Here is a 14,715-nt window from a genome sequence, read left to right on the forward strand (position 1 = left end):
GCACCAGCTTTAAGAAGAAAAGTTCAGGAACAGTGCCCCGGCCCTGAGTTCAAGTCCAAGGACTAGCACCAAAAATTCAATCAAGGGCTGGGAATGTGGCATAGCGGTAGAGTGCTTGCCTAGCATGCATGAAGCCCTGGGTTTGATTCCTCAGCACCACATACACAGAAAAAGCCAGAAGTGGCGTTGTGGCTCAAGAGGTAGAGCCTTGAGCAAAAAGAAGCCAGGGACAGTTGCTCAGGCCCTGAGTTCAAGCTCCTGCACTGGCAAAAAAAAAAAAAAAAATTCAATCAGAGCTGCATTTTCTTTAGGGAACTGAAGCCTGTGTGTCTGAGGCTCCCCCTTTCCTAAGCCCTGGGGGAACACTGTTGTTCCCCCCCACACCCCGCCCCTGCCCTGCACCTTCTTGGCAGCCAGTTAGTTACTCAAGAGGAAGCTGTCTTAGGCCCCTGGCCGTTAAATGCCAACTTCCATCTTCCGGAAGCACTCTGGCCCGAACTGAATTCAGCATGCTGGGAGGCAAGAAAGCTGAGTTTTTCTCAGGGTGGTTTTGGGGGCTTGGAAGGCTTTAAAAATCTGCCCATAGCCTGGTGCCGGTGGCTCCTGCCTGCCTGTCATCCTAAGTACTCAGGCGGCTAAGCTCTGAGGATCACAGTTCCAAGCCAGCCCAAGCAGAAACGTGCATGAGTCTCTTCTCTCAAATCAAGCAGCAAAAAGCCAGAAGCAGAGGTGTGGCTCAAGTAGTAGAGCCCAAGCCTAGAGCAAATAAACGTGTGTGGCTGGGCTCAGGTGGCTCATGCCTGTAATTCTAGCTATCCACGAAGCTGAGATCTGAGGATTGAAGTTCGAAGCCAGCCCAGGCAGGAAAGTCCTTGAGATTCTTGTCTCCAATTAATCATAAGAAAACAGGAAGTGGAGCTGTAGCTAACAGTATTTGAGCACTAGCCTTGAGCAAAACAGCTCAAGGACAGTGGCCAGGCCCTGAGTTCAAGTCCCATGAACACAAAAAACAAAAAAACCCTCAAGTGTGAGTGAGATGTCCTGAGTTCAGCCAGTTGTACGGGACAGATACACATTCCTGCAGGACATACACACCATATGCCTGCCCAGGGCTAGCCGGGCATCTTGCCACACCCATGCACTGAGACAGGACTGGAACCCGAGGCAGGAGGGATCCGAATGTGTACGGTGTGCCACACCTGTGGTTCCATGAAATAAAGGCTGGCTTGGTTTTATTTCGATGCTTTTGTGATTTGGGGCCTCCAGCTTGCTGTGCTGGTGGATTTGCACACCTGGCCTCACCTGTTCGCTACCTGGAAGGTGGAAATGCATCCCTAAGGACAGAGAAGGCTTACAAGGTTGACCCACAGGGGTGTACGAGGGATTGTAGGGTGACCCCGAGGGGAGACATGCAGGGATAACTGGGACCTGAGATCGTTAGTAACATGGGAGGCTGTGACCTAAGGCACTGTCCAGATTGCGGGGGGAGGGGGGGGCAGAGCCGTTTGGGTGCCTTGTATCTTTCCGAGGAGCTAGGGTTGGAGTGTCTTTGTGACAGAAGTGGGCCCCAAGTCTAAGGCTGACATTTTGGGAACCAGGGCCGCCGGCGGGCGCAATAACAGCCGAGGCCGCCAGGTGGAGCCCCAGACCACGCCACCACCCCGCGATCTGCCCGCGCAGACTGCACGGCGGGGCTGCTAGCCAATCGCTAGGCCCAGCGCCGGCCGAAGCCCCGCCCTCGGCTGCGCGCGCAGGCAAGGCTCCCATCAGCAGCTCCGCCTACCCTCCAAGCCTACTGTCCTCAGCTACCCCGGAGGGCGGCAATCGGGGGAACACGGTTAGATTCCAGAGGCTGGAAAGGAGCTGCTTCTCGGGAAGCCTCCCAGGGGCCTCCTGGCCGCCCCAGACCTGGTGATCTACTGGAGTCTGGAGAGTCTCATTCGCACTGCTAAAAGCCTAGACGAGCCGGGCGCCAGTGGCTCACGCCAGTAATCCCAGCTACTCAGGAGGATGAGATCTGAGGATCGAGGTTCAAAGCCAGCCCCGGCAGGAAAGTCCATGAGACTCATCTCCAGTGAACCACCAGATAACCGGGAGTGGCGCTGTGGCTGAAGTGGCAGAGCGCCAGCCTTGAGCTGAAGAGCTCTGGGACAGCTTAGACATTCCCTGGCCACGCCCACAGGGCGGGTCCTAACAGCACAGGATTACCCCCTCGGTTCTACTGTGGACCTCTGTGAGACAGACATCCGCCATGGCGCGTGTGTGTGCGGCAAGGGCGCCCCCTCGCGGCCGTGCCCAGCGCTGCCAGGCCTGTGCATTGGGGGCTGAATGGGGGTGCCTGCTTATCCAGCCCTCCGCTACTTCCCATAAAATTCCCAGAAGGGAGGTGCAGGATTTTTGCAGACGGAATGGGGTGGGGGCAAAGAGGCTTCACCCAGGGGCTCAAAGTCAAAACGAAGCTGCATTCCCATCTTAGAGAAAAAAAAAAAAAACTAAACAAAAAGAAATGACAAAAGGAAATACAACGTATGGTTCAATAAATAGAAAAAAAATGCTTACAAAACGACGCTAATTTTTCCTTAACGTACAGGAAAGGAGAAGCCAGAGCAGTGAGGAGCAGGGTTCCATCTCCCCATCTCCAGGGAGAGGGGGACATTGGGGTGAAGCTGGTGGGAGATGGGCAGAGTGAGAACACACCAAGCTGCCCTCCAATTCCAGATGGGGACATGGGGAGTTGGGGGGGAGGGTCGCTGGCTCTCTTATGGTTGTTTCCCCAACACCTGGCTGGGAGGGAAGCTCAGGCTGAGGCTACTTCCTGAGTTGTGCGTCCAGCATCCAGTGACTTGAGGTGGGGTGGTGACCGCCACACCCTGGTGCCTAGGAAATGGGGGGTCCTGGCTAGACAGAGGCCTAGGGGTGGGGTGAGGTATGTAACCCAGGCCTATGGTCATCTCTTGATTCTTCAGTGGGGGGCACTGGTCCTGGCTGGGGGTGCAGGGCTGCAATAATGGGGCCCCTGAGCAGTGGAGGAGCAGGGAGGAAGAATGTAAAAGGGATTCAAGATAAGCTAACATCAAGTTCGGGGGTTACCCTGCGTGGGTGTGGTCTGCTACAGTGGCTTGGGACGGCCAGTTTCTGGCAAGTCCCGCTTCCCAGCTCCTGCTGGGGGGCCCCAACTAGGCCTGCAACTTGGGGGCGGGAGGTTGCCTATTGCTTGTGGTTGGGGGATCCCAGACACACATGGTATGGCTTTTGCTCCTGAGTCTGGCACACGGATAGCACACAGCTAGGCACACACAAGGCGGGGGCCTCCCCTTGGGCTGGGCTCTTTCCCTGACTTAATACTGAACCAGGTGCCAGGAGATTGCTTGGGGGGGGCCACCCACGAGCCCCTCATCCAAACCGCTCCCGCACCAAGAGCATTAGCTTCTTCTTGCCCTTGTATGTGTGCTTGAGGCTTTCCAGGAACTGGGCAAACTGCACGTGGCCGTCGGGCGCCAGCAGGAAGGTCCGCCGGGCCTTGTCCAGAAATTCAATGAAGTCGGCGTAGTGCCGCGGGCTGATGTGGGTCAGGCGTGAGTGGCTGGTGGCAATGTAGGCGGCCACGGCGGCGTCCAGGAGCTGGCACAGTGGGGCGCGATCGGCGCCCAGCGGCTTGGCCGCCCTGCGGGGGCCTCCGAGGGGTGCAAGGCCTGGAGCGGGCAGGGTCCAGCGGTGCAGGATGTCGGAGAGCATCGGGGCGCAGTGGACGCTGCGGATGATGAGGGGCACGATGGCTGACAGCTCGTGGCGGCCCAGCGAGTGGCTGAGCGAGCAGGCCCACAGCACGTCGTTGACGGCGGGGTGGCTGTCCTGGTTGAAGGCGATGCTGAGCTGCGCCAGCGCCAGGGTGGCCAGCTTGTAGGCGCGCAAGGGCAGGCCCCGGTGCTCCATGTACCTGGCCAGCGTGAAGAGGTGCGCGTGGCCCAGGCCTCCGGCCGCCGCGTCCAGCACGATCTGGTAGGTGGCCTCAAAGGCGGCCTGGTGGCCCTCGCACAGCGTGAGCGCGGGCAGCGCACAGTTCTGCGGGTCCTTCATGGCGCACTGCAGTGCCAGTGCTCGCGCGCACGCGCACAGCTCCTCGCGCCGGGCTGCGTCCAGCTGTAGCCGCAGCAGCGTGGTGTGCGTGGTAGCCGTCACCGCCACCAGGGTGGCCGCCTCCACTGGGGTGAACAGGGAGAACCAGTTCTTCATGACGTTCATGAGGGCGGGAGCGCCTGGGATGGGGAGAGGAGGGAAGGGAGGAGGCTCAGGGACACCCCAGGACTGGCCTGTGCCCATGCCCGGGGGGGAGGAGGGGGGCACTAACCCGCTGGGTAGCCAGGGCTGGGGGCCATTACCCCACCATTTCTTCACTAGGCTGGACAGAGTCTTACTCTGATCCTGGGGATGGAAGCCGGTGGCTTGGATTTACACGGGTGCTCTAGGACCCAATTCAGAGCTTTGCTTCCACTGAGAAAAATCCCCAGCCCTGGGCCTCTCACTCTGTGCTTGGATTTTTCCCTCAAGGCTAGCACTCCACCACTGGAGCCACAGTTCCATTTCCCTTTTTAATTTTTATTTTTGGAGAGGGGTGTGTGGCTAATTGGAGATAAGAATCTCAGGAACCAGTGGCCCACAATGCTAACCCTAGCTACTCAGGAGGCTGAGATCTGAGGCTATCAGTTTAAAGCCAGCCCAGGCAGGAAAGTCCATGAGACTCTTATCTCCAATGAACCACCAGAAAACTGAAGTGGCGCTGTGGCTCAAGTGATAGAGCCCTAGCCTTGGCGAAAAAGCTCAGGGCCAAGGAATTTGGCCTAGTGGTAGGGTACTTGCCTAGTATGCATGAAGCCCTGGGTTCAAATCCTTAGTACCACATATACACAAAAAAAGCTGGAGGTGGGGCTGTGGCTCAAGTGGCAGAGTGCTAGCCTTGAGCAAAAAGAAGCCAGGGACAGTGCTCAGGCCCTGAGCTCAAGCCCCACAACTGGGAGAAAAACAGTAAACAACAACATGTAAAAAACCCCTCTTGGGGACTTTGCCATCCAGGCTGGCTTGAAACCACAATCCCCAGGACTGTCTTCTGAGTAGCTAGGATTACAGGGGTGAGCCACTTGCACGCAGCAATCATCAATCATTAGTCCTGAGAATGAAACACAGAGTGTTCATACAAGTGCTGCATGACACCTCTCTCTCTCCAGCATTTGGCTTTTTTTTTTTTTTTGCCAGTCCTGGGGCTTAGACTCAGAGCCTGAGCACTGTCCTTGACTTCTTTTTGCTCAAGGCTAGCACTCTGCCACTTGAGCCACAGTGCCACTTCTGGCCACTTTCTATATATGTGGTGCTGAGGAATCAAACCCAAGGCTTCATGTATATGAGGCAAGCACTCTACCACTAGGCCCTATTCCCAGCTGCACTCTTTTTTGTTTGTTTGTTTGTTTTTTTGTTAGTCATCAGGCTTGAATTCTGAGCCTGGGCGCTGTCCCTGAGCTCTTCAGCTCAAGGCTAGCACTCTACCACTTGAGCCACAGCACCACTTTGGGTTTTCTAGTGGCTCATTAGAGATAATAGCCTCATGGACTTTCCTGCCAGGGCTGGCTTTAAACTGTGATCCCCAGATCTCAGCCTCCTGAGTAGCTAGGATGACAGGTGTGAGATGGGCACCCGGGGTGCCTTTGGCTTTTTGAGTCAACAGGGTTTCGCTGTGCAGCCCAGCCTCCGCCTCTCGCCTCCTGAGTGCTGGGATTACCGGTGTGCATTACCATACTACAAGTGGATAGAAAGTCAATCGCTTTCCATGGGAGCAGTAAGGAGGTGGGCTGGGTTGGAACCACATGTGCAGGACACTAGGATTTGGGACCAATTTCTGTTTTAGTCTGGCCCTTCCATCCCCTCTCTCTCCTCTCCCAGCACAGTCTGCATCCTCAGAAAAGCCTGCACCAAGTTCCCCCAGAGGGACTGGAACCAGAACTGGGAGGCAACACGTCCCTCCCAAGGCTCTCACCCATCTCCGTGGCACAGCCGACCAGCCAGCGTACCATCTCCCTCCGGCGCCATGTCATGGTGTTCAGGGTCATTCGCATCACCTGCAGGGGGGTGTAGAGAAGAGAAAGGAGTTCTTCAGAGTCTCCAGGCAACTTGGGGAGCCACAGTGTGTGTGTGTGTGTGTGTGTGTGTGTGTGTGTGTGTGTGTGTGTGTCCCTGAGGCGCCCAAGGAGGTCTGGAGGTTGAGTCGATCCTGGTAAACCTGGGTCAGTGACTCATCTCTTGGGCCTCAGGCTCTTAAATTATAAAAGGTAGATAAAAGTACTAGCTGGGCATGGCAAGGCCCTCCTGTAATTCCAGCATGCAGGAGGAGCTTGAGTTCAGGGCCACCATAAGCTACTGGGATTCAGTCTCAAAAAGAAAGAAAAACCTCTGGCATGGCCCTTGCAGGCCTCCTACAGCCCCTCAGGCCCGTTTCGCAGGCCCCTGGGGGCCATGCCCTCAACGGACTCTCCTCTCTCCCCTCCCACTACAGGCTGCCGCCCTGCCCGCCAGCCAGCCCTGCCAGACTTGCCCTGGCTGGACCATTCCATGCTCCACCCCCTCGGAATGAACCAGATATTGAGCTGCAGGTCAACCGTCTAGAACTTTTCAACCAGGGACATTACGCCCAGGGTGGTTACTCACCTTCAGGACCCTCCTTGGCTCAGGCTTTCAGTATAATCTGCCAACCTCCAACTTGCCTTCCCATCCAAGCCCCACCCCCAAGGGCGCTCCTAGTGGTTGACTCTGCCGCATCCTTCCTTTTAGCCCCACCCATACTAGTGGTCTTAACCAATAGTACCCAGGAACAGTCCCAGGCTCCGTCCCTGCCCTCCTGGCACTGCAGGATGCAGAAATGCCAAGCAAGTGGTGGACCACTGGGCCCCGCCCCTGCCACAGAGCCCCGGCCTACCCCCCGCCCCTGGCATACGCCCTGGCTCCTTCTCCAGTGTAGCCCTGCCTCTTCACTGTCCAGCTTCACCCACAGAGGGGAGCTTAGACCTTTACGCCTAAAGGGGGCAGCTGACCCCGCCCACACGGGGCGTGTCTAAGCAAGTCACGCCCCCAAGGCAAGGTGACTATTCAGGCCCAGACCCCCCTCCCAGGAGCCTCACCTGCAGCCCTAGCTCCAGCGCGATGCCCAGCAGCGTAGTGTCCGGCGGTGCGCTGGCCGGGGTGGCCGTCTTGCAGGCGTCCTGCGCCAGCTTGAAGAGCAAGGCCGGAGAGTGGATGTTTTGTTGGATGGAGCCCAGCACCGCATGCAGCCACTTGGGGTCTCCTGGGTGGCAGGAGGGATGAGGACATGGCTGAACCCCTTCCTCCTCAACCGGGCACCAGGTGCCACGGCCAGAGGACCTGCCTACAGGGCTTCCATTGCCAGGGGCATACACATGGGTCTACAGCCAATCTAGGCAGTTCTTCTGGAAAGATCCACACATTAATGGTCCTCCTCCCCAGTGCCTGTGGTCTGCCCTGTCCTTCCATTCCTGTGCCACCAGCATCGGCTAATCATCTGACATCAGTTCTGGCCACAGAATGCCAGGGTTTGAATTTCTATCGTGGCACTCATGTGCTGTGCGGTTCTGAACGAGTCACTTGCCCTCTCAGTGTCTTTGCCACCTTTAAAGTGCATTATACCAAAGCATGCTACCTGCCTCCCAGGGCCCTGGAAACTTGCAATACACATGAGGGGATACACAGACGTTGGCTGTTTGTTTTCTTTTCTACTGGTTCTGGGGCTTGAACTCAGGGCCTTAGTACTGTACCTGAGATTTTTCACTCAAGGCCAGAGTTCTACCACTTGGGTCACAGCTCCATTTCCAGCTTTTTGGTGGTTAACTGGAGATAAAGTCTCATGGACTTTCCTGCCTGGGGTTGCCTGTAGCCAGACAGCCATCCTTATAGCTCAGTCTCCTAAATAGCTGGGAGCCACCCCTCTAGGCTGATTTCCCCCCTAAACTCTACAAAGTAAAGGGTGTGGCTCAGTGGTTGAGAGTAGGGTTCTTGATCAGTGACAGGGATGTGGCTCTGCAGCAGGGGCGTGGCTTGTGGTGGGTGTGGCTCCTAGATGGGGGCGTGGCTAGACTGCAGGGGTGTGGCTTAGCGTGGGTGGGGGATCTGGCTCACAGTGGAGGCATCGTTCTGTGGGGTAGAGCATTAGACATGCATGCAAAAGGCCCTGGATTCCATTCCATTGCCAGAACCATACGTATATAGCAAAAAAAAAAAAAAAAAAAAAGAAGAAGAAAAAAGAAGAAGCCGGACACAGGTGGCTCACACCTGTAATCCTAGTTACTCAGGAGGCTGAGATCTGAGGATTGTGGTTCAAAGCCAGCCCAGGCAGTAAGGTCCGTGAGACTCTTACTATCTCCAATTAACCACTCAAAAGACAGAAGTGGCACTGTGGCTCAAAGAGTTAGAGCACCAGCCTTGAGCAAAAGAACTCAGGGACAGTGTCCAGACCCTGAGTTCACCTCAGTGCTGAAGGAGAAAAAAGAAATGAATGAGAAATTCACTTCAGTATGAATGAAATGACTTCAATTTCCCATTTACTCCATAGGACTTTCCAGTTTGCTGTCTGTTTCCTGCAGGACAGGAGTAGTACTACCACTTGTAGTATGTACTTTGATAAAAGAATAAAGAATGGGGCATAGTGACTCACACCTGTAATGCTAGGTACTCAGCAGGCTGAGATCTCAGTATTGCAGTTCAAAGCCAGACTGACAAGGAAGTCTATGAGACTCCTACCTGCAATTAATCACTCTAGAAGCTGGAAGTGGAGCTGTGACTCAAGTGGTAGAGCACCAGTCTTGAGCAGCAAAAGCACAGGGACAGCGCCCAGGCCCTACATTCATGCCCCAGGACAGGCACACACACATATACGATAAAGAGAGGTAGGGAAGGCAAGATGGAAAGGAAGAAGAGTCTAGAAGAAGAAAAGGAGGAAGAGGAAGAGGAGACAGGGCAAAAGTCCTCACCCTTGGCAGCGGTCAGCATGGTGGAGGCTAGATCACACTGGCGGGTCTCCAGGTGCCCAAGAATGAACCAGCGGGGGAAGCGGGTGCTCATGATGGAGTCCAGCGGGCTGGGATGACTTTCTCCCGCTGGGAACCCAGTCTCCAGTACTGGCAGCCTGGGACAGGAAAGAAATACGCCTGGGGTGAGAGAGGACTGTGACCTTTGGATGAAGAATCCCATAGGACCCCAGTCTCAGTTTCCTCTTTCTGGCCAGCAGAATCCTGGGCACCCAGGAAAAAGGCAAGTATGTGTGCAAGATGCTCACTGTGATGTTTATAAAAAAGAGTGAGCCAAAGTGTAGTGGAGTACCCCTGTAATCCTAGCACTCAGGAGATGGAGGCAGGCCAATCTTGAGTTTGGGGCAGGAAGATGGCTAGTGAGCTCAAGGCCAACCTGGGCTGCACAGCCACAGTCCCAAAACAAGAGAGCAAAGAGAAATACCTGCTGGTAGGAGAAAAATCCTACCTGTGGTAGGATGTAAATGAGTGCAGCTGGTATGGAAATCTACATTAAACACACACACACACACACACACACACACACACACACCTCTACAAACCTACTACAGGCTGTGCAGTATTCCACTATTGAGAAGATGTGACAGAGACAAGAGCACCTGTGTCTCCTCCAGCACTGATCACTACAGCCAAGGCATGAAGTCAACCCTGGGTCCAGCGATGGAGGACACTACGTGTCTATACGCATAATGGAATACTACTCAGCCATAAAAAGGCAGGAAGTCCTGCCACTCACAGCCACATGGACAGCTCTGAAGGACAGCTTAAAATCAGCCAGGCACAGGAAGCCAAACACCACATCCACTCACCCATATAAGGAAGCCAAAAAAACATAGGGAGATGGAAGCCTGCATGACAGTGACACACTGCAAAAGCTCTGCAAAAACCTGGTGCTGGGGCTCCCGTCTGTAATCTTAGAGACTCAGGAGGCTGAGATCTGAGAATTTTGCTTCAAAGTCAGCCTGTGCAGCACACTCCATGAGACACTCATCTCCAATGAATGACAAAAAAAAGCCCAAAGTGAAGCCGTGGCTCAAGTGGTAGAGCACCAGCCTTGAGTAACAAATCCAAGGCCCTGAGTACATATACCAAAAGCTATGGCACGTTTGTATTTAACCATGGAAAGGCCAGGATGGCATTGGATGCCAAGCTTAGGAGACTGAATTAGCCAGGCCCTGTGACTTCATGCCCGAGGGGCTGCCAGCCCCTCCCAATGATGGCCAGTCACCTGTGCTCACCTCATGGCTCGCAGTGCCAGGCGATAGGCCAGGTCGGGGTCGTGGGGCAGCAGCGTGGAGAACAGGTAGCGGGCACAGGTGTGCATGGGCACGCTCTCCCGGAAGAGCACCTCTCCGAAGCCGCTAAAGGGGCCGCCTGCGGGGACAGTCTGAGCTCAGCGCTTGGCTACCCCTACCTGGTCCCCCAGAAGCCCGGTAGAGGATGGGAGGCCTTCGGGAAGAGACCCAGACAAGCACTGGCGGATGCCCAGGAGTCCCAAAGCGCTGCCCGGTGGGACGGGACTCATGCCGGGAGGCGGGCCTGCCCACCGGGGCGGGGCCTCTGACCCAAGACCAGCGAGACTGGAGAGGTCAGCGCTGACTGGCTCCTGCTGCAGCATGGGGCGGAGTCTCAGCTAACGAGCCAATAAAGACACGCTGTGGGCGGGGCCCAACGAGGCCCATGAGGCGGAGCCATATTACTCCAGGGGGCGGGTCTGCCTCCCATTCCAGCATCAACGACTAGGTTTATTGGCTGCAAACAGGCAAGGGGCGGAGCCACATCCTTCATTGGCTTCCAGCAACTGGTAGAGGCGTGATCATGAGCTGCTCGGACCATTAGGAGCTGCCCCCAAGGATTGGGGGTGGGGGGGAAGGGCGGAGTAAGGCCCCAGGGGGCGGGGGAGGGGCCTCACCTTCCAGCAGCAGCCCCGCCTGCTTGCGCAGCACCTGCACCAGCCGGTCGTCCAGGTCCACCTCCTCCAGCATGGCCAGCAGCTGCTCCTCATGGCGCACCACCTTATCCTGGGCGTACAGGCCCTCGGGCAGAGCCCGCTGCTGGCCCAGCCCCAGCAGGGCCACCTCCAGTGCCAGCGCCAGGTAGGACTCACCGGGACTCCCGGGCACCGGCACGTGATGGTAGGACACCTTCCTCTTCTCGGAGCCCGAGTCTGGGGGAGAAAAGGCCAGGGCTAAGGAAAGCGCATCCCCTCCTTTGGGACCCCTGTGACCTCAAGCCTGATGATGACAACCCCAAACCTCCCAGCATTAGCCAGTGGGTAGGGCCAGTGTTTCAAGCAAGAATGGGGCCTATGCTGGCTACCCTTATTGGCTCCCCGCACATCCCAGGGCGTGGTTAGTGGTAGAGGTGTGGCCAAGAGTTAGGGTGACTGGGCCTGGCAGACAGTGGGGCCTGTCCTGCCTCCCTCATGGGTTCCCAAAGTGGGTACCTGGGTACAGGGCGAGCGACTCTTCCTCCAGGCGACAGGCCTCCAACAGCGCCCTGCAGAGGCAGCCAATGGGGTCCAGGGGGTGGCCCACCCAGCCTTCCATGTGGGCAACGCTGCCGGCTCCTTTCGGCAACAGATCTGCATGGGGGAAGGAGGTAGCCTCAGTTTTCCCTATCCACCCAGGCCTCTGAGGCGGCTTCCTCCTTCTGATGCCCCCAGTTCCTACTTATCCTGCTCCCTAACTCTTAACGGTTAAGTCCAAACAGCACGATCAGTGTGAAATTTCTCCATAAATGGTCACCTGCCTGGCTGGAAGCCCTCCACTAAACTCCTCCTCCTGCCCTCCTGTCCTGGGGGTAACCACTAACCTCTCACCTCCTCTGGGAGGACCTGGGGGGTGTGACCAGGGCTCTGAACAGTAGGGCTCCCTCTCCCATCACAACCACCCTGATTGACTTTCAGGTCATGGCTTCATCACCACCTCCTGGAGAAATGTACTGGTAGCCTCCCTTCCCCTATTTCTTTGCTTCTTTTCCTTTCTATTGTACTGGGGCTTGAACTCAGGGCCATGTGCTCTCTCGCTTGGTGTTTTTGGAGCCACAGTTCCACTTCTGGCATTTTTGGTGGTTACTTGAAGATAAAGTCTCACAAACTTTTCTATCTAGGCTAGCTTCAAATCTTGATCTTTAGCTCTCAGCCTCCCGAGTAGTCAGGATTAAGGGAGTGAGCCACTGGCACCTGGCTCACAATGCCTTCTTTTGCTTCTGTGTCTTTGGTTTATTTGAAACAAAAAGCGAATGAATTCCACCTCAAATACTCCCCACCTTCTAGCTTCTCGGGGAGATAGGAGAATTTCTGGCCATACTGATTCCCTGATCCTGAAAGGCAGGTGGCCATCCCCTCTCCCTGCAGGATAACACTACATTTCCCAGACTCCTTTGCACCAGGTGCCAATGGCTAGAAAATGAAACCAGAGTTTCTGTCAGTGACATGAGTAGTGAGTGGCTCTTCTTTGGGAATCTTCAATGTCCTGTATTAAACTCCTTCCTGCTCGAGACACCTAGAGGGGTTGTAAGACTCTTCATAGGGCCCTGTCGTCCTTCTAGCTTGCTGCTGCTGACCCTGTGGTTGGAATCTGGGTGCACAAGCCCCCATCCCCCCTGAGAGGGAACCCACCTTTTTTCCGCTGCTTGTAGCTTTCCATCTGGTGGTGCCTCTGCAGTCGGAGCGTGTTAATGATGGCACTTGCCAGCCGTAGGGCCTGGCGTGGATAGCCATGGGCACGCAGAGTGTCTACACGGGCGCAGGCAATGGGGAAAGGTTCACCCAGCCACAGAGGGTGACCCTGAGGGTCAAAGTTCACCTTGTCTGGGCCCATGTTGCCTGAGAGGTTGGGGCCATAGGAGTCGCTGGACAGGATTCTCTGCAGGTGGGAGTTCACCCAGTGGAGCTGCCCAGCCTGCAGGGCACGGCCAAAGACCGTGTGGCGGGCACTGGTGGCAGTCACCTCCTCCTCTTCCTCTGAGCCTGTAAAAGAGGGGCCCAGTGTGGACCTGTTAGGGGAGGAGCATAGCTGGCAGGACAGTTTCTCCAATGGGCACCAACCTGGCTCAGGGATGGGTGTGTCGTGTCTGTCCCCCAATCTACTCTAGTCTATTCTCTGTGTCTCTTCTCCTCCTCCCCCACCCATTCTCACCCACTTCATTCCACCTGTCCTCTGTCTCCATCCTCTTTCTGTTTCCCTTGCTTCTAGCCAGGAGACCAGCCTAAGGCTGCAAGTGTCTTCCAAGCTGCCATTGCTCCTGCCCACAATACTTCTTCCCTCTGGCTGGGAGGACAGTAAATGGTTGGAGATCCCCTTTCCCTTCCTCACCCTCCTTCTCTCTCTTAGGACATAGCCTTGATGGAGGTGTTGATGCTTTTTTTTTTTTTTTCTGGGCACAGGTAGCTGGGCCATGCTCCTACCTGGGCCCCTCCCTGGCACGAGCTGCAGGCTCGGGCCGTGGAAGGCATACTGGCCCTCCTCCAGTGGGCACACGTCCAGCTTATCCCATGTGGCCAGCAGCTGCAACCAGCCCGCACGCTCCTCTGGCTTGCAATGGGGGCTCAGGATGACGCAGACCCACAAGGCCCCTGAGAAGGGATGGGACGGGGGTCCAGCATGAACCACAGCAGTGGCACCATGCTGAGTGCTGTCTGCTGTCCTCAATAAGAGTGTGTGTGCGCGCATGTGTGTACACATGCGCTACACATGCGCTGGACTGGGCTGAAACTCAGGACTTCAAGGTCTTGCTCCGTCTTTTCCACTCAAGGCTCGCATACCAGCACCTAGCTCACACTCACTTTTTTGGTGACCTTTTAAATTTTTCTATTTTTCTTCCCTTCCTCCTCCTTAAAAAATTTTTTTTAAAAGCAAAGTTTCCCTCCCCAGGCTGGCCTGGCTAGAACTCAAATGTCCATGCCTCAGTCTCCAGGGTAACAAAATTAGACCACTGGGAGAAAATATTTGAATAAAAGAAAAATATTGCCAGGTGCTGGTGGCTCCTTCTTGTAATCCTAGCTACTCAGGGGGTGGAGATCTGAGGATCTTGGTTCAAAGCCAGCCCACAAAGGAATGTCTTTGAGACTCTTATCTCCAATTAACGACCAGAAAACCAGAAGTAGAGCTGTAGCCCAAAGTGGTAGAGCAGTAGCTTTGAGTGAAAAAGCTCAAGGAAAGCACCCAGGCCCTGAGTTCAAGGCCCATGACTGACAAAAAAGAAAAACAAAAGAAAGCAAAACAAACAAACAAACAAAAAAACAACAAAAAACCCCAGAGATCAAGATTCTAGGCCAGCCTGGGCAAAAAGTTCATAAGACCCCCATGTCAGCTTTGTGGGAAGCCTAAGGACAGTCTGGGCATAAAAAAAATCATTTGTGGCTCATAGAAATGACATGAATTCAAATACATAAAGCATCTATAAATAAAGTTCAGAATACTGCAGCGCCCATTGGGTAACTTTATTTTCCCATTGAGTAACTTTTTAAAAATCCTTCTTCATGTATTTGATTTGCTGGGGATGGAGCCTAGAGCCTCAGGCATCCCAAGCAAGAAGTGACCGGAGCCCCGCCCACCCTGGCTATGCCCCGCCCACCCGACCAAGCCCCGCCCACTGTCTTCATAGCATTTAAGCATGCATTTTCTCT

The 14,715-nt window shown here is 55.2% G+C and overlaps 1 protein-coding gene across 3 annotated transcripts in view; it reads right to left on the minus strand.

Annotated features, from left to right (window-relative positions):
* Positions 1–14,715, minus strand: part of Zswim4 (zinc finger SWIM-type containing 4) — a 37,861-nt gene that overhangs the window by 17,084 nt on the left and 6,062 nt on the right. The window contains exons 6-14 of one of the 3 annotated variants that reach the window (XR_007210410.1): positions 13,495–13,662; positions 12,706–13,056; positions 11,530–11,667; positions 10,996–11,250; positions 10,322–10,457; positions 9,027–9,181; positions 7,164–7,327; positions 6,026–6,107; positions 3,239–4,256 (exon numbers count right to left, since the gene is read on the minus strand). Coding sequence is in view for 1 of the 3 variants with exons in the window: in XM_048342367.1 (XP_048198324.1) it covers positions 3,394–4,256; positions 6,026–6,107; positions 7,164–7,327; positions 9,027–9,181; positions 10,322–10,457; positions 10,996–11,250; positions 11,530–11,667; positions 12,706–13,056; positions 13,495–13,662 (2,312 nt within the window). In the remaining 2 variants the exon portion in view is untranslated. Of the gene's footprint in view, positions 1–2,527; positions 4,257–6,025; positions 6,108–7,163; positions 7,328–9,026; positions 9,182–10,321; positions 10,458–10,995; positions 11,251–11,529; positions 11,668–12,705; positions 13,057–13,494; positions 13,663–14,715 lie in introns of those variants that run through there. The other 2 variants (XR_007210411.1, XM_048342367.1) reach the window with 2 other exon arrangements.

The sequence above is a fragment of the Perognathus longimembris genome, chromosome 3 (assembly GCF_023159225.1).
Source record: "Perognathus longimembris pacificus isolate PPM17 chromosome 3, ASM2315922v1, whole genome shotgun sequence".
In the NCBI taxonomy this organism is placed as follows: Eukaryota; Metazoa; Chordata; class Mammalia; order Rodentia; family Heteromyidae; genus Perognathus; species Perognathus longimembris.